We start from the raw sequence: 20,786 nt of genomic DNA, 5'->3' as shown, positions 1-20,786 counted from the left end.
TGACTAAAGCAGAAAATTATTATTATAATCAAATAAAAATACGCCTTTACAATACTGAGCTTAACTGACTAGTAGTGGAGGTTATGTCCAACTGGCCCATCTAGGGTCAGAAGACAGAACATTACCTTACTTTTACAATGCTGACTGTTCTGCAGTGATATTAATTTCAGAAAGTCCACATTCTTAGTTACAGTATTTTTCAAATCCAAATCTCACTTCAAACGGTGCTGAGTAACTTTATTACAAATAAATGATTGTAAGGAATTGCTGAATGCTGGATGAGATTCCTACTCATGGTTTAAGAACATTTTGCCACTTTAAAAAGTATTTATATATTTAGTTGAAGACTAAACCTATTATTTTGTCATGACACTAACAATACACGTACACAACCAAATTTTTCAAGACATGTACTGTTCAACAAACAAGAGCAGATCCACGTAGTTAGCTGCTGGAGCTCATAGGTGATGGTGGGGGAAGCGACAATGTGCAATAAAGTTACACTTCTTTTAGCTTTTGTAACTTATGCCTAAGTTGGCATAACAGTGTGCAAGTAGGGTGTTTCCACATGAAAGTTGACTTATGTGAGTGGTGGTGGGGGCATGCATGTGTAGGTAATCCATGCATGTGGAAACCCAGTTTAATGAAGTGCCACAATTAAAAGTACTGATGCCACACAGTGTGTGATAGTCATGTGTGAATTTTCTTTTGTTTATACTGAATACTACACGCCTGAATTTAGATGCTAAATGTTGCAAAGTTGATAGTATTCTGTCACTGATGCAGGTCTGAAATATTTGCCTGATGTTTCACAGATGTATCACAGGTCTCTCATCAGTAATGAATACCATACAAGAAATCCTAAAGACTGTTTAAAAGTTAACCATAAAAAAATAAAGCTAGAGCAGAAAGCTCTTAGTTATAATCTGTTTTTACAATCTGGAATGCCATTTGTGATGCACAAAAACCCAGGTTGGTCCAAGTAATATCTGAGCCAGGTCAGAGTTTAATGCTGAGTGCATGAGGCTACATGAGGCTCAGAACACCATAAAGAACCATATGTTTAATTGTAATACTATCATAATTCCCATTTAATATGATGTATGATGATATAGCTATAAAAGATTTAAGTGCTCTTGTACTGTGCACTACAATGCGATTTGTTTTCTACTGTTACCTCCAGAAGGCAGTGAAGGACAGTTTTATAACCTGACTGCCCTACTTAGTGAGTTTTTACTACAAAATTAAATACAAAGAACCTGAGTTTAATTTTGAAGTTGTTTGGAGGGATGAGCAAGAGCCCTGGAACTATTTTCTTTGTCATTTCCAAGGTAGTATTGGATTCCAAACACAAAAACCCCACTTTGTGGAATTATACACCTTTTGGTAGTGTTCCCATGTGACAAATGGGAGTACGTTCTGAACAAAGGGACTTGGTTTGAACTCTAATCAAACTATGTACCTCCATGATAGGAACTGAGAATACCCAGGAGTTACCCAACAGCACAGGAAAAATCACTTGGACAATACCGTTAATATCTTGAATGTGCATTTCATCATGTGCATTAAATAATGAACAGCTTCCTGTATGAAACACTCTTTTCAGTTTTTCTGACTTCAAATGCTTAAAATACAATGATACAACTATGTTAACTAATGTAACTACAAACATTACGAACTGAATACAGATCACATATCGCTGCCTTTAATTTACACTTTATTTTAGTGTTTGATTTACTTCTTCTTACAATACGTTTATTTATAGCTGCCTTCTAAAAATGTATTCTGTTTGTAGTCTGTGATATTGTTGGTATAGTGATTATTTTGTTCATTTGTCTGGTTATTCCATTTTCCATAGAAATGGATATATATGTTGCTCTGTTTTAAGTTCTTTTTACAAGTGTGACAATTTTCTGATTCAAAATGCCTCATACTGAATACATAATGAATGTCTTCATGGTACTGCTTTATGTTATGTTTGTTTGTAAGTTCATTAGCAAAGTTCATGTGTTTTAGAAAAGAGGTGTTTGTTGCCCCTTTGTATTTTCTATACTTGTTCTTATTATGATAGGCTGTGGAATGTATTTTATGCTATTAAGTGCTAGAAGCTCAGTCTTTTTATGCCAATCTCTGTAATGTTGGTCAGCAATTTTGTGAATGATGATAGAATTTTAGTTTGATTGTCTTTTTTGTCATCAAAAACACACATAAGATTTTTTATATTTTACATATTATGCTTTCTTGGGTAGTAAAAAGAGTGTATCAAGTTCGCCTTGCAATATATGCATGTTTTAAATTTTCTTCTTATCCGCAATGTATATAGTCTCAAAGGATGAAAATGTTTTGATATATAATTGTGCCTTCAGGAGGAATTCTGAAGTTTTCCTCCAGAATTACTTCTCACAATTGTTGAGTTGAATGTTCTGTTTTGCTACTAAGTATTGAACATGAAGCCCATCATTCAGCAGAATGTGTTATGTTTGACTACATTTCCAATAGTTCACATGGGTAACTTCCACGATGCGACCAAGCAATTCATGTCACATATTCACCTTCCATTTGTACATCTCAGAGTTCATCCAACCGCCCCAAATAAAAATTTAATTGCATAAAGTCTGGCACTCTTGATGAACAATTAAGGGTGCTACCATGAGTGTTGTTGTAACTGCCGTCTGCTTCACATCTGCTGTGCAGCAAGCTAAGTAAATTTAAGTATTAACTGTGTTTTTCTTACTTGTCACTTCTTTTTCCGTGTGTTTTTGTTTTTAGGAAGCTTTAATTTTCGAGTACTAATAACAGTGTTCCATAGATTTTGTGTTTGTTTTGAATACAGTCCAGAGTCAGGTGGTGTTTATTTTCATTGTTTCCAACAAGAAGTGTCTAGTAACCACAGTTTAGTCAGCTATCAGCCACCTTTACTGAATTAGCAGTCTAGTTAAAAGTCGATTAACTCTCTACAGTAAATTGTTGATTTCTTAGGATGGATAGGATGTGTAACTGCTGTGTACAAAGGCATGAGGAGCTGGCCACTGTTCGTGAACAGCTGAGCATGATGATGGCTGCGGTCAGCCATCTTCAGGCTGCTGCCTCGGAGTGTAGTAGCAGTGGGGAGTCTGGTGCATCGCATGGTACACCCCAGGTGCTACATGCTTCTGTGAGACATCCTCGCGGGTACCGGGCGTGGTTGGGCAACCCTCCCCCCCCCCCCCCACCTCAAGGGGAGTGGCAGGTGGTACAGCGGCATTCACATTGCACGAGGCGGAGGGTAAATGTGGAGGCTCGCCGTATGGCATCGCCCACTCTGCCTGTGAGTAGACATGCTGCCGCTCCTTCAGCAAGGTCCAAGCAGGCACACGGGGGGAGGGTTTTATTAGTGATTGGGAGCTCCAATGTTAGGTGGGTGATGGAGCCCCTTAGGGAAATAGCGGAAAGGTCAGGAAAGAAGGCCAGTGTTCACTTTGTCTGCTTGCCATGGGGTCTCATCCGAGATGTGGAGGAAGCCCTGCCGGCGGCGATAGAGAGCACTGGGTGCACCCGACTGCAAATTGTGATCATGTCGGCACCAATGACTCCTGCCATATGGTTTCAGAGGTCATCCTCAGTTCATACAGATGGTTGGCGGAGTTGGTGAAGGTGGAAAGCCTCACTCGCGGGGTGGAATCTGAGCTAGCTATTTGTAGGATCGTTCCCAGAACCGATCGCGGTCCTCTGGTTTGGAGCCGAGTGGAAGGCTTAAACCAGAGGCTCAGACGATTCTGAGGAGATCTGGGGTGCAAATTCTCGACCTGCACTATCAGTTGGAGAAATGTAGGGTCCCCCTGAATAGGTCAGGCGTGCACTACACATAGAAAGCAGCTACAAGGGTAGCGGAGTACGTGTGGAGTGCACATGTGGGTTTTTTAGGTTAGAGAATTCCCTCCCTATGCCCGACAAGACGCCTCCTGAGATGCGACAAGGTAGCAGAAGGCAAAACACAACAGGGAATAACAATATTAATGTGGTAATAGTAAACTGCAGGAGCGTCTATAGAAAGGTCCCGGAACTGCTCTCATTAATTAACGGTCACAATGCCCACATAGTACTAGAGACGGAAAGTTGGCTCAAACCTCATGTAAACAGTAATAAAATTCTAAACTCAGATTGGAATGTATACCACAGAGACAGGCTGGACAGTGAAGGGGGAGGCATGTTTATAGTGATAAAAAGTGCAACAGTATCGAAGGAAATTGACGGAGATCTGAAATGCGAAATAATTTGGGTGAAGTCCACGGTTAAAGCAGTCTCAAACATGGTAAATGGATGCCTCTTTAGGCTCCCTGGCTCAGCAGCTGTTGTGGCAGAGCACCTGAAGGAAAATTTGGAAAATATCTTGAATAGATTTCCTGACCATGTTATAGTTCTGGGTGGAGATTTTAATTTCCCAGATATAGACTGGGAGACTCAAACGTTTATAACAGGTGGCAGGGACAAAGAACACAGTGAAATTTTTTTAAGTGCATTATCTGAAAACTACCTTGAGGAAAGAACCAACTCGTGGCGATAACATATTAGACCTTCTGGTGACTAACAGACCAGAACAATTTGAAACGGTTAAGGCAGAACAGGGAATCGGCGATCATAAAGCAGTTACTGCAGTGATGATTTCAGCCGTAAATAGAAATATTAAAAAAGGTAGGAAGATTTTTCTGTTTAGCAAAAGTGACAAAAAGCAGATTTCAGAGTACTTGACAGCTCAACACAAAAGTTTTATCTCAAGTACAGATAGTGTTGAGGATCAGTGGACAAAGTTCAAAACCATCATACAATATGTATTAGATGAGTATGTACCAAGGAAGATTGTAAGAGATGGAAAAGAGACACCTGGTACAACAACAGAGTTAGAAAACTGCTGCAGAAGCAAAGGGAACTTCACAGCAAACATAAACATAGCCAAAGCCTTGCGGACAAACAAAAATTAAATGAAGCGAAATGTAGTGTGAGGAGGGCTATGCGAGAGGCGTTCAGTGAATTTGAAAGTAAAGTTCTATGTACTGACTTGGCAGAAAATCCTAAGAAATTTTGGTTTTATGTCAAAGTGGTAGGTGGTTCAGAACAAAATGTTCAGACACTCTGTGATCAAAATGGTACTGAAACAGAGGATGACAGAATAAAGGCCGAAATACTAAATGTCTTTTTCCAAAGCTGTGTCACAGAGGAAGACTGCACTGTAGTTCCTTCTCTAGATCCTCGCACAGATGACAGATATCGAAATAGATGACAGAGGGATAGAAAAATAATTAAAATCGCTCAAAAGAGGAAAGGCCGCTGGACCTGATGGGATACCAGTTCAATTTTACACAGGGTACGCGAAGGAACTTCCCCCCCTTCTTGCAGCGGTGTACCATAGGTCTCTAGAAGAGCGTAGAGCTCCAAAAAATTGGAAAAGGGCACAGGTCATCCCCATTTTCAAGAAGGGGCATCAAACAGATGTGCAGAACAATAGACCTATACCTCTAACATTGATCAGTTGTAGAATTTTGGAACATGCATTATGTTCGAGTATAATGACTTTTCTGGAGACTAGAAATCTACTCTGTAGGAATCAGCATGGGTTTCAAAAAAGACGATCATGTGAAACCCAGCTCATGCTATTCGTCCACAAGACTCAGAGTGCCATAGACATGGGTTCCCAGGTAGATGCAGTGTTTCTTGACTTCCGCAAGGCATCTGATACAGTTCCTCACAGTCGTTTAATGAACAAAGTAAGAGCATATGGACTATCAGACCAATTGTGTGATTGGATTGAAGAGTTACTAGATAACAGAACGCAGCATGTCATTCTCAATGGAGAGAAGTCTTCTGAAGTAAGAGTGATTACAGGTGTGCCGCAGCGGAGTGTCATAGGACCATTGCTATTAACAATATATATAAATGACCTTGTGGATAACATCAGAAGTTCACTGAGGCTTTTTGTAGATGATGCTGTAGTATATAAAGAGGTTCTAACAATGGAAAATTGTACTGAAATACAGGAGGATCTGCAATGAACTGACGCACGGTGCAGGGAATGGCAATTAAATCTCAATGTAGATAAGTGTAATGTGCTGCAAATACATAGAAAGAAAGATCCTTTATCATTTAACTACAATATAGCAGGTCAGCAACTGGAAGCAGTTAATTCCATAAATTATCTGGGAGTAGGCATTAGGAGTGATTTAAAATGGAATGACCATATAAAATTAATTGTCGGTAAAGCAGATGCCAGACTGAGATTCATTGGAAGAATCCTAAGGAAATGCAGTCAGAAAACAAAGGAAGTTGGTTACAGTACACTTGTTCGCCCACTGCTTGAATACTGCTCACCAGTGTGGGATCCGTACCAGATATGGTTGATAGAAGAGATAGAGAAGATCCAATGGAGAGCAGCACACTTTGTTACAGGGTCATTTAGTAATCGCAATAGCGTTCCAGAGCTGGTAGATAAACTTCAGTGGAAGACTCTGCAAGAGAGATGCTCAGTGGCTTGGTACAGGCTTTTGTTGAAGTTTCGAGAGCATACCTTCACCGAGCAGTCAAGCAGTATATTGCTCCCTCTCTCACGAAGAGACCATGAGGATAAAATCAGAGAGATTAGAGCCCACACAGAGGCATACCGACAATCTTTCTTTCCGTGAACAATATGAGACTGGAATAGAAGGGAGAACTGATAGAGGTACTCAAGGTACCCTCCGCCACACACCGTCAGGTGGCTTGCAGAGTGTGGATGTAGATGTAGATGACCAATCCAGCAATTAGGGTAACTGCAGTTGAGATTTTCCCTCACATGTCTGGTCAAATGTGGAGGGTCTCCATCATGCTGGAAGTACACTGAAGTCTGTGCAGCTGAAGAAACATCCTCAGGTGTTCCGCAAATGAATTTTACAAAAAATGCAAGCAATGTCTGGACCTATCACATGTTACTGGTCATGCAGCACCAAACACTGACCAAAAACCAAACTTGGCAATTGGTTTCAACTGTATCAATTGATGGTTATTACATGTGTTGCTGATTCCATTCCATGTAAATGTGGCTTCATCAGTGAATAGTACTAATGGAAGCAAATGACGGTTGCCATTTAACCAGTGAGAAAATGTAAGTTTGTGGCATCATTGCCAATGTGAAGATCATGAACACACTGTATATGAAATGGCTACAAGTTTTCTGCATGTAATGTTCGCGATACATGTGTCTGTGTTATATTGACTTCTCACAATGTGATGAAACTCTGCTGAACACTCTACCATCAGGAATTTGTTAATGGTAGTATCTGACAACAACAGGAGCACTACCAAAGTGGAAGCTGTAAACATACATTATGTGATCCAAAGTATCCAGACACTTCCAAAAACATATGTTTTTCATATTAGGTGCATTGTGCTGTCACCTACTGCCAGATACTCCATATTAGCCACCTCAATAGTCAGTAGATATTGTGGAAGAGCAGAATGGGCTGCTCCGTAGAACTCACGGATCTCGAACGTGGTCAGGTGATTGGGTGACACTTCTGTCATACTTCCGTATGTGAGATTTCCACGCTCCTAAACATCCCTAGATCCACTGTTTCCAATGTGATAGGGAAGTGGAAACATGAAGGGACATGTACAGCATAAAAGTGTACAGGCTGACTTTGTCTGTTGACTGACAAAGACCGCCGACAGTTGAAGAGGGTCATAATGTGTAATAGACAGACATCTATCCAGACCATCACACAAGAATTCCAAACTGCATCAGGATCCACTGCAAGTACTATGACAGTTAGGTGGGAGGTGAGAAAACTTGGATTTCATGGTAGAGCGGCTGCTCATAAGCCACATATCATGCTGGTAAATGCCAAATGACACCTCGCTTGGTGTAAGAGTGTAAACATCAGACAATTGAACCTTGGAAAAATATCGTGTGGAGTGATGAATCACAGTACATAATGTGGCGATCCAATGGCAGGGTGAGGGTATGGCGAATGTCCGGTGAACGTCATCTGCCAATATGTGTAGTGCCAACAGTAAAATTCGGAGGCGGTGGTACTATGGTGTGGTCATGTTTTTCATGGAGGGAGTTTGCACCCCTTGTTGTTTTGCATTGCACTATCACAGCACAGGCCTACATTGATGTTTTAAGCACCTTCTTGCTTCCCACTGTTAAAGAGCAATTTGGGGATGGCAATTGCATCTTTCAATACGATCGAGCACCTATTCATAATGCACCGCCTGTGGCAGACAATAACATGACAATATCATCCCTGTAATGGACTGGCCTGAATCCTACAGAACACCTTTGGGATGTTTTGGAACACCGACTTACGTTACGGGGATGATAGATAAACTCCAGTGGAAGACTCTGCAGGAGAGACTCTCAGTAGCTTGGTACGGGCTTTTGTTGAAGTTTCGAGAACATACCTTCACCAAAGAGTCAAGCAGTATATTGCTCCCATCTACATATATCTCGCGAAGAGACCATGAGGATAAAATCAGAGAGATTGGAGCCCACACAGAAGCATACCGACAATCCTTCTTTCCACGAACAATACGAGACTGGAATAGAAGGGAGAACCGATAGAGGTACTCAAGGTACCCTCCGCCACACACCCTCAGGTGGCTTGCGGAGTATGGATGTACATGCAGATGTAGACTTTATGCCAGGCCTCACCGACTGACATCAATACCTCTCCTCAGCACAGCACTCCATGAAGAATGGGCTGCCATTCCCCAGGAAACCTTCCAGCACCTGATTGAGCATATGCCTGTGAGAGTGGAAGCTGTCACCAGTGCTAAGGGTGGGCAAACACCATTTTGAGTTCCAGCATTACCTATGGAGAGTGCCACGAACTTGTAAGTCATTTTCAGCCAGGTGTCCGGATACTTTTGATCACATAGTGTAGATCATATTTGCGTATTCTTCATTGGTGTAAATGTGTGGCAGTTTAGTCAGCACGTGTACAAACACAATTAACTTATGCTTCTCTGAGATATGTTCTCAATCTCTCATACTACTTCACTCACAACACATCATGGACAATTGAGTGTTCAGTGGGCTAGCTTAATGGCAGAAAGATACCCTGAGCAAAGAGGTTGAAAGCAACAAGGTAGGCTGGACTAGAAAAAAATGTCAATGTAGTTAGTTGGGTAAGACACATATGTGCTCACCACTAGACCAAAAACAAATGTACACTAAATTTATTCTATCTTGGAAACCATTTAGAATAGGGCACTTGTCCATATGAAGTTTTTTGCTTCAAATGAATGCTCCTATCATATCCCCGAATATTGATCACTCCTTCAGCGACCTCCTGTAGAGAGTGTTTGACTGTTGTCAGTGTGTTCTCCTGATCTCTCACCCACTGAAAACATCTGGTCATGGCTTGCTGAAGACTGGTATGCAACCATTTGCCAGCCACTAAGATTAATGCCAGAGTTGAAGTAGCACAGAATAATGTACCTTTGTTTACCATCCAAGCTCAGTTTGACTAAATGGCAATCTAGGTTAGAGCAATTGTTGCTGCCAGAGATGGCAGTTCTGTGTACTAAGTTTTACACCCTGTATATCAACAACAAAGTAAACTGTGTAATCTTCCCACTATGCCGTATACAGACAATAAGTACAATTTCATTATTTGCTATCCTTACTGGCATTGCAATTTTAATGGTCACCCATGTATTTAGGTAGTCTCAATTAAATTATCAGTACTTACCATTTCTTGTTCCCTTAGCATGTACATATTCATGTCCAACATGGGCAGCATAATCAACTGTCAATCCTGCACACAAGAGAATCATCAGAGATGAAGAAATTTCAATTGTTAGTCCTGACCAGTACATTGACCCAATGAGGTCAGTTACAGTAAGTATCACACATAAATTGACCAATACCACAGCTCTTGGGCCCTTAATCAAGCACAGTGTTACAGCAAAGACAGCAGCACATGTGATTGCCAAATTCCGAAACAGCTCCTCGCCGACAATCTGTAAGAAGAAATTAAATTTTATATTAGACTGACACTTTTTGTATTCTGTATTTACATGTAAATCTACATACTCCAAGCCACTGTGAAATGAATGATAGAAGTTAATTCCCATTTTACCACTTATTTACTTGTTTCAGACAGTAAGTCTTTATAGATTATCTGCAAAAAGTCTGGAGTTACTATTTAATTGTTTGCTGATTCATTACTATATGCCATAAACAGCAAGGGTACCAACACACTTCACAAATTTTGCTTGATACCTCATATGATCCTACTGTCAATAAGAAGTGTAGGTGTGGCACTGAGGCAAAAGGGTAATAGTTTCAGTCACACGTTTATCATTTCCATGAACGATATATCACAATTCTTTATCTTGATAATTTAATTATAATTATTTCTCTAAATATAGCAGTATCCTGAAATTAAATAACTTTTTGTATAAAATATACATTTTTTAGCAAACTGTAGACCTCATTGTTGACACTGCAACAATAAATTTTTTAATTTATTTTTATTTATTTATTTATTTACTGTTTTCTTTACAAATGCATCAATGTGGCATAAGGAAATGTGAGAATTTACATCAGTAATCATCAGAAGTTAGTTTTTTCATATTTATGTATGAAGAGTATTACAAAAATAAGTCTACTCTGAAACAGTACAAATGAAACTTTACACTTAGTCAATTCTAGATCAGAGTTCCATATACAAAATTGATACACTTGTATTTCTCTTTCATAAATGAACTGTTGTTTCATCATCACAGAAACATTCTGTAAAATGTTCTGGAGAATTTGCTAACATTTAAGTTATAGACATAACTAAACATTAATTATAACATGCTGGTTGGCTGAAATATGTTTAAGTTAAACGTCTCTAAAGTAACTGGGAGAAAATATTGTAAAATGTATGCCTAATTTAATTTTTGTCAGTAATTCCAAATATTTTAGGTCTGGTTGTGTATAACTGCATTTAGCCATCTCAAACAAGTAACACATTTGTCGGCTTTTCTAAAGGGCTCTGATATTGAGAGGGTTATTTGCACATACAGTGAGAGTGTGCTTAATTCACAGGGAAATAAAATACAGGATTCTAGTATTTCCTCTAACTGTTAAAAGCATTTTAACTGTGAGAATTATGCTATCCTTTTCAGTAAATATATTTTATGGTGTCATAGGAAATGCTACAAAATGTTTCAAGGAAGATCTCTTTAAAGAGATGTGAAATGTATCAAAAGGTACGTCTTATGAATTATACTATCAGTCAGTATCTGACTACAAAATAATTGTGGACCTGGATGTCAGCTTCTCTACATCTACATCTACATGGATATTCTACAAATCACATTTAAGTGTCTGGCAGAGCTTTCATCAAACCACCTTTGCAGTTCTCTATTACTCCAGTCTCATATAGATTGCGGAAAGAACGAACACCCATATCTTTCCGTACAAACTCTGATTTCCCTCATTTTATCATGGTGATTGTTTCTCCCTATCTACATCTACATCTACATCTACATTTATACTCCACAAGCCACCCAATGGTGTGCGGCGGAGGGCACTTTACGTGCCACTGTCATTACCTACCTTTCCTGTTCCAGTCGCGTATGGTTCACGGGAAGAACGACTGCCGGAAAGCCTCCGTGCACGCTTGAATCTCTCTAATTTTACATTCGTGATCTCCTGGGGAGGTATAAGTAGGGGGAAGCAATATATTCGATACCTCATCCAGAAATTTATCCTCTCGAAACCTGGACAGCAAGCTACGCCGCGATGCAGAGCGGCTCTCTTATAGAGTCTGCCACTTGATTTTTGCTCAACATCTCCGTAATGCTATCACGCTTACCAAATAACCCTGTGACAAAATGTTCCACTCTTCTTTGGATCGTCTCTATCTCCTCTGTCAACCCGACCTGGTGCGGATCCCACACTGATGAGCAATACTCAAGTATAGGTCGAACGAATGTTTTGTAAGCCACCTCCTTTGTTGATGGACTACATTTTCTAAGGACTCCCCCAATGAATATCAACCTGGTACCCGCCTTACCAACAGTTAATTTTATATGATCATTCCTCTTCAAATCGTTCTGCATGCATACTCCCAGATATTTTACAGAAGTAACTGCTACCAGTGTTTGTTCCGCTATCATATAATCATACAATAAAGAATCCTTTTTTCTATGTATTCACAATACATTACATTAGTCTATGTTAAGGGTCAGTTGTCACTCCCTGCACCAAGTGCCTATCCACTGCAGATCTTCCTGCATTTTGCTGCAATTTTCTAATGCTGCAACTTCTCTGTATACCACAGCATCATCCGCGAAAAGCCACATGGAACTTCCAACACTATCTACTAGGCCATTTATATATATTGTGAAAAGTAATGGCCCCATAACACTCCCCTGTGGCACGCCAGAGGTTACTTTAACGTCTGTAGATGTCTCTCCATTGAGAACAACATGCATTAACAAAATATTTTCGCATGTGCAAGAGAAAGATGGTAATTGGAATTTTGTGAGAAGATTCCTCCAAGAAGAAAAACACCTTTGTTTTAATTATGTTTATCCCAAATCCTGTGTCATTTCAGTGATACACTCTCCCCTATTTCATGCTGATACAGAACGTGTTGCTCTATTTTGAACCTTTTCGATGTACTCTGTCAATCCTATCTGGTACGGATCCCACACCATGCAGCAATATTCTGAAAGAGGATGGACAAGTGTAGTGTAGGCAGTCTCCTTAGTAGATCTGTTACATTCTCTAAGTGTCCTACCAATAGAACACAGTCTTTGGTTAGCCTTCCCCACAACATTTGCTATGTGCTTCTTCAAATTTAAGTTGTTCATAATTGTAATTTCTAGATATTAGTTGAATTTATGGCATTTAGATTTGACTGATTTATCATGCAACTGAAGTTTAATGGATTCCTTTTAGCTCTCATGTGGATGACCTCACAATTTTCGTTATTTAGGGTCAATTGCCAAGTTTTGCACGTGTGTGTGTGTGTGTGTGTGTGTGTGTGTGTGTGTGTGTGTGTGTGTGTGTGTGTGTGTGTGTATATGTCTATCCTCTATTGTTGATGAAGGCCTTAATGGCCAAAAGCTTTATTTGTGAGAGTCTTTTTGTTGTGCCTATCTGCGACTCAGCATCTCCGCTATATGGTGAGTAGCAACTTCCCTTTTTGTAATATTGTTACATTCCACCCTGGATTTTCCTTTGTTAGATATCTTTTCTAAATCATTTTGCAATTTGTTTTGGTCTTATGATGACTTTACTAGTCAACAAACAACAGCGTCATCTGCAAACAACCTAAGATGGCTTCTCAGATTGTCTCCCAGATCGTTTATATAGATAAGAAACAGCAAAGTGGCTATAACACTAGCTTTGGGAATGTCAGAAATCCCATAGCTCTTGACCTTTCATCAGTAATGTTGCCAGATTAAGTATGTTTTGTCTGCACAGTGTAGTGACACCAACCAATATCACTATGGAAACGGAGTAGCTGGTGCAATACTACTGTCTACTGTCATGGTGCCACTATCCAGTTGGCACTTGTCACCAAGACTGCCCTTTGGCGAGGTCATGCCTACCAGAATCCTGCATATAAATTGGTCCAGGGACAGTTGTAATTCTGTCACAATTTTGATACAGTGGAACTGTGTGCTGATTAGTCCTTTGGTTTGGTTCTCACCAAGTTACTTGCTGGACACTGACAGTGGGTGAAGTGGACTTGGGTTCATGGCTTACTTTAAAATAGTTTTCACTGCTCCAGGGAGCATGCTGTAACATATCTCAATTTGTTGAATAAATGGGGATGAGTATCCATTAGTTCTGAGTGTATATCACCTTCACAAAATCGGTCACAACTCAGGATCTGTGATGCATGCAAATTAGACTTTGAACATTTTGTGATTAGGCAAGACTAAGGGTCTTCAGCAATAGAGCAACTACACCAACTAACTAATGTAAACCACGTGGAGTTATCAAGAGTTAACAACAGCAATGTTACATACAGAGCAAGCGTTAGCAAATGCAGCAGGTATATCCTCTGTGCCACCTGTGTTTATGGCTTTTACACCTTTTAATGAACAAAGTGAAGAGTGGGATGCTTACTGCTAACAATTCCAGTTGCATTCTAAAATTGCCTAATTTCTGACATGGAAAGACAACAGGCCATGATCTTGCCAGGGAATCCCAAACTGTATCACCCAAAACAGAAACTAGAGTTACTAAAGAATCCTGCAGGACATGAGTTGTTTAGAATATTGTCTTTATCAGATGAACATTTTTGATGAAGAAACTTGTAATTGCAGCCAAATTAGAAAGCCAGCAGCAAGAAAAAGGTCCCAATCAATCTTATGCAGACTGGGCAGCAGCCTATGTCATCACTCTCCAGCACAGATCATTAGGTACATAACACCATCTCTGGTGGCACCTTCACATACTCAATGGCCCATCACCAACCACATCAGTAGTGACAGACCACATCAGCAGCAATGCCATTGCCTAGCTGTTAACAATGCCTCCTCCACAATGCGTGTAGTGCATGGTCCCATCAGCGAGCAACATGCCACAGATGTGGCAAAAGGGGACACTTGCAAGTGGCTGGACAAAAACATGGAAACATGGGTGCATAAATGCAGACGATAGCCAGGTCTGCAGGTTGTGCTGTCATACCTGACACCTGTGCAATATCCTCAATATGTTGAAAGTGTCAAGTCATGGTCAGGAGAGTATTCTGTGCAATTGTGAGTGCATCAGGTCAGAGCAGAGTGAATCTGAACATGGGCAAACTGATAGTGATCATATGGTGGGTGCCTCCATAGACAAGGTAACTGAAGTGTTTAGTATTTCAAGAGGTACTGTGTTGAAGATTTATACTGCATACAGGGTAAGTGGGAAAATATCATCCACTAAGTCACAACATGGATGAAAGTATGTGTTGAGTGATTGTGGCAGATGGTCATTGAAGAAGAGTGTGATGAAAAATAAGGGGATGACAGTTGCAAAAATCACTGCAGAACTGGCTGAACTCTCGAATCTTCTCCACTACAAAACAACGTGTAGGAAGCTCCAGAAGCAAGGAACTCCTGAGCAACCTGAAATTCCAAAACCACTCATCAGTGATGCAAATTCTTGTAACAGCAAGATGTGGAGCTGAAAGCATTAAATCTCAACTATAGAGGAACAGAAGAAAATCATTTGGTTGGATGAGTCTTGTTTCACACTGGCTGAATAGTCCATGGGTGTACTGTCTGTTCATAGTGTCCAATGGGCACAATATTTTGTCTAACAGATATGTCACCATCATCAGGTGTGTTGATGAACTGAGGTCCTGGGAGGTGCATGGCTTACATATATCCCGTCTCCAAACAAGCCATTCTCAATTTCACCTACACCCTAGGAAAGGTGTCAATGGATAACTTACAGTTCTACTCACTTACAACTAAATCAGATGGCCAGGAAACTTCCTGGTGCTAGCTGACCCTAAAGTGGACTCTTTCCATGAATTGGGGTTTATGGTTCATAAAACAGTACACACTATGCAATCTGAAGGACCTTGAGTCATCCTAAAGACTCTCTTCACAGATATGCTCAATCCTTGTCATCTGGGTTATGGAAGGAGAATACTTTCAAACCTCACATCACTCTACCCCATGCTTCTTCAAAGCTTGTATAGTGTTCCTGGCTCTAAAGGGCATCCGCAAATCAGAACTGGACAGAGCAACTCATGAAGATGTGTTAATGCCTATACCCCATAGTCAATGGACCACTCCACTAATGTATGTGTTGTGTAAGCCCAATGACATTTTTAGAGTTTGTGGTGAGTTTAAAGTGATGACAAATGCACAATCTGAAGTGAAAATTTATTCCCTACTGATCGCAAATGAACTCTCTGCAACACTAGGCCATAACAGTTTATTCAGTAAAATCAACCTCACAGTGACATATTTTCAAATTCTGTTGGGTGCAACATCATGAGCTATCACAGTGTTCAATACACCACACTACCACTATCACTATTACCACTTGTTCTTCTTCTTCTTCGTCTTCTTCTTCTTCACAGGGTCAGAGTGTTAATCTGGATTTGGCAATGTTTGTTAGTCAGTTTCGTGTTCCATGGATAATTTGCATGATAAATCCTAATAATGTGAACTGAGTCATTTTACATTCACATCCCAAATTAATTTATAAATACAGCTACATGTTAAACACTTATAAGTTATTTTTGTATTTTATTATTATTGAATAACGTGAGTTAGTAATTCCCACCCACTGCTTTTCACACATTACAATAATGGAATAGAAGAAGTTGTCAAGCAGAAACTTTAAAGTTTGTTTTCAAATTTTTTCTTTGCTGTCTGTCCGAAATTTTACATCAATGGGTAAGTGATCAAAACTTTTAGTTGCAGCATTGTGCACCCTCTTTTTAACCTTAATGTGGAGTAATGAATGCCACTTTTCCTTCTGGCATTGTAATTATGTACATTATTGTTCCTTTTAACTGCAGTAGTTAATTGTGAAAAAAATTCTAGTGTTACATGGCTGTACATTGGCAAACACATGGAGGGACACAACTGAAAAACTGCAGAACAACTCAGCCACCATTATGAAAGAAAAAGAAACTGAAACTGAAGATACGGAAGAATTAAACAAATATATGTGTACCTAGTAAGACAGAAAGTGAGTTCCTTATTATAGGTGCCTCATTGTTAAGAAACATAGTCATTCCAAGCTCTGAAATCAACATTTGACCAGGAGTCAGGATGCGTCAGCTACATAAACATATAAACAACCTCTTAAACTCAAGAGAGAGCAGAGCAGATAAGCGTAACATGAATCCAAAAGGTGTTTTTATCCATCTGGGAACAAATTCCCTCCAAATAACAGCAAAGAAGAAACTGCAAATCACACAGATGACCTTATTCAAATGGCCAGAAGCCCCTACATGACTTCTGGAATAATAGTCAGTGGCATTGTATACAGGAGATCAATGAGTGACAGCTATGTGCAGAGAATAAACAGTGATATTAAAGAAGAGTGCATTAAAACAGAAACCAATTTCATTGATCCCAAAAAATTTCTAAGTGCAAAGTTTCATGCCAAGATGGTCTACATATGAATAGGTTGGGCTCAAAAATATTCAGTAAGATGTTCATTGATACTTGCCAGGTTATAAAAAAATAACAGAAACTGATAAGTAGTGATTGGTGAAAAAACATATGTAGAATTAAGAAAGACAAAATCAAACCATTATCTGGCAAGAAATGTGCTAAAGCCTATAAGTAATAGTCCAAGTAGATATGTTATGCAATGGAATATAAACAGTTTAAACATTGATGCTTCAAACAACGAAAGCTCCAAAACAGACAAGTTGGAAATCATTCTGTCAGAATGAGCAAATGGTAGAGTTGTTTGTTTAAATGAGCACTAGCTTACTGAGGACACTTAAAATTTTAAACAAATTAGGGAACTTCAGGTTAGCAGGTAGCTTTTGCCCAAGAAACAAGTCACATAGAGGCTCGTGTATACTTCTGCATAGTGATATAAATTATGAAATCAAAAATTGTTTTAATTATTTAAATGAAGAATGTGTGTTTGACAGTTGTTGTGTAGAAATAATGGATTTACACGTAAATTTTATAGTAATCTCAAAACAAAGAATCCCAGGGAAGTCAACAACAGACCTATTCATATGTAAGCTTCGTCTTATGCTAGAAGACCTTTGTAGAGAGAAAAAAAAAGAAAAAATTCTAATAGCTGCTGATTTTAATATTGATATCACATGTGATACTAGCTATGTTTCAAGATTCACTGACTTGGTAAAGAAATATGGTTTCATAATGAATTTCTCTGATTGTACCAGAGACCATGGACAATTAGCAGCCTGTATTGACAATGTTCTAACTAATTATCTACATGAAGATGTGTGTAAATTTTGTCTAGATCTAGGTATTTCAGATCACTGTCCATTATTCATTGAGCTGCCACAGACAGGCAAGAACATTTAAAGTGTGAAAACCTATATGAGCAGTAACTTTAGCAAAGAAACCTTGCTAATATTTAGTAATAAGCTAAAAGAGAAAAAAAAAGATCTTTTGATCATTTTAAGTCAAGTGATAAAAACTGTGAGAAATTCCTAAATACTTTTTTCAGTGTCTTTAATTAAATATTTCCACCTAGACTCTGCAGCAATAAATGACAAATAAATTAAAGTCGATTACCCAGGACATAAAAATTTCCAGCATAAGGTAAAAGCAACTACACAGAGAATTAAAATATAATAAATATGTTGATTTCATTGAATATGTTACACTCTATGAAACTATATTTAAAACAGTTGTCAAGGCAGCAAATAATTGGCAAATAACAGGTTAATTTTAAACAATAATAATTAGACAAAGGCTGTGTGGGTAGTCATTACATCTGACTTAAGTGGGAAAGCCTGTAACCAAGAAATTTCAAAAATTAAAATTTAAGGAAACACTATTATAAGTCCAATTCAAATATCAGAGTGCTTTAATGACTTTTTTTTATAAATGTAGCAAAGTCCGATGTAAATAAGACAGATTATCACAGCAAAGTAAATCCCTCTGGCCTAAATGGAAACTCTGAAAACTTAACAATTTTTTTTTAAGTTTCTGTGAAGGATGTAGAAAATGCAGTCCCAGCATTAAAACAAAATATCTGCTGGATGGGCTAGTATACCCACCAAATATATTAAAGCAGTACATAACAAAATTACAAACTCACTAGCTCAAATAATAAATCAATGTTTTGAAAAGGGCTGTTTCCCAGAGGTACCGAAATATGCTGAAGTCAAACCACTCTTCAAAAAGGGATCAAGAGAGATCATGGGAAATTATCATCCTATCTCAACTCTCCCAATCAAATTTAAGTATCTGAAAAAGATGCTGTTTCCCACATCCAAAACTTCATTGCAACATATTCTGTTATTCATTGCAACATATTCTGTTATTCTAAATAATCAATTTGGTTTTCAACAAGGGAAAAACACCACAGATGCAATGAACAGTTTCATTGACAAAACAAGTACATCATTAGATAAGAGCAATAAGGTGGCAGGAATCTTCTGCAACTTCGCAAAGGCGTTTGAATCTGTAAACCATGCATTGCTTATTTACAAACTTGAAAAGTATGGCATAGGGGGAGTTCCCTACAGTGGCTTAAATCCTACATAACATACAGAAAGCAAAGAGTTAATCTCTTTAAATGGCGCAAACTATTATTTTGACTGGAAAAAAATATAAATATCAGTTCCCCATCAGTTCTATTCACAGATGAATAAGCTGAAGTTGAAAATCAGATTTCCGAAAAAAATCCCAAATCTGTGATCAGTATCTTAGAAATTTGGTTTCAGCTAAATGGGTTGAATATAAACATATCTAAGGCTCTCATGATGCAATTCAAAACCAAACAGTCAAAAAGTGAGCAGATTAAGATTTTTCACAACAACCAAGATACATAAGAAGCTGACCCACTGAAATTCTTAGGTTTAAATGTGGATAAAAATTTGAGCAGGTAGGCACACATTTTTGAGAACCTAGCAAACAAATTGAGCAGTTTTGCACTTGCAATGCAAATATTATGGACACATGAAAAGTAGCATATACAAGCTACTTTGAATCCATTATTAGGTACGGTATTGCTTTTTGGGGTAACTTAGTAAACCTTGTGTGGATACTAAAAATACAGAAAAAAATTCATTCAAAATATGTGCCTTGTAAATTATAAAGAACCATGTTGTCCATTAAAATATTAACTTAGCCATCCCTATGGCAGAGTTAATATTTTAAGTTTTCTAGATACTGGACAACATGGTTTTTTATGATTTACAATACACATATTTTGAATGTTTTGTGTGTGTGTGTGTGTGTGTGTGTGTGTGTGTGTGTGTGTGTGTGTGTGTGTACACACACAAGAAACAAAGAAAATTTTATGCTCCCGACCCGTTGCCTCAACCCCATGCCCAGTGACCTCAATACATGAGAATAAAAATTTATAATAAATCAGAAGGGAACAAGTTAATGGAGATTAATTTAGGTCCTCTTAAAAGATAGCAGTATGAGGCACTGACACTGAAATGTTGTTACTGAGTGGATGAATTCACATAGGACAAACTGGAAATTTTGGCTGTATACGAATTGTTAAATAAACATCATTATAGTGTTATTATTTTAGTGCTATTATTTATTAGCATAAAAATCATTGGAACTGTATTATAAATTTTTCACATGTCACCTGCACACAAACCAAATAGAGTGCAAATGTACATTATGAGATGAATAAACCACACTTCCACAATTACAACAAACTTTATGAGAGAATAAATATACTGTGAAGTAGTAGTCAGAATGCCCAACTCCTTAAACAGATGTTGGTAAGATGATCATGGCTCAGCACCACATATTATTTTTCCATCATATTTGTAAACAATGAAGACTTTCTTTAAACATGAGTTACCCCAGAACATTAGTCCGTATGCCATTATTGAATGAAAATACGAAAAATATGTCAACTTGCCTAAGATTGGCGGTGCAAATGTGACTGAACAAAGTTGTTTTAAAACTTCCAAAATGTGTTTTTTCCAGTTTAAATTCTTATCAATAAGGATACCTAAAATTTTTGAAGTTTCTGAGCTATTTATCATTTCCTCATTGTGTGTTACGCTTACCATTCGTGTAGTGTCACTAGATGTGCAGAACTGAACATGCTGTGTCTTTTTAAAATCAGGAGTGAGACCATTTGCAGAAAACCGGACACTGTTAAGAAGATTGTTTACCAT

The 20,786-nt window shown here is 38.5% G+C and overlaps 1 protein-coding gene across 1 annotated transcript in view; it reads right to left on the bottom strand.

Annotated features, from left to right (window-relative positions):
• The window catches only part of LOC124721143 (patched domain-containing protein 3-like), a 631,834-nt gene that overhangs the window by 45,674 nt on the left and 565,374 nt on the right, over positions 1–20,786 (bottom strand). The window contains exon 15 of the mRNA XM_047245962.1: positions 9,705–9,975. Within this exon, the coding sequence (XP_047101918.1) occupies positions 9,705–9,975 (271 nt within the window). The remainder of the gene's footprint in view (positions 1–9,704; positions 9,976–20,786) is intronic.

This window comes from Schistocerca piceifrons, chromosome X (genome assembly GCF_021461385.2).
Source record: "Schistocerca piceifrons isolate TAMUIC-IGC-003096 chromosome X, iqSchPice1.1, whole genome shotgun sequence".
Taxonomy (NCBI): Eukaryota; Metazoa; Arthropoda; class Insecta; order Orthoptera; family Acrididae; genus Schistocerca; species Schistocerca piceifrons.
The sequence above is the reverse complement of the archived record's forward strand: the minus strand, read 5'-3'. Positions and strand labels throughout refer to the sequence as shown.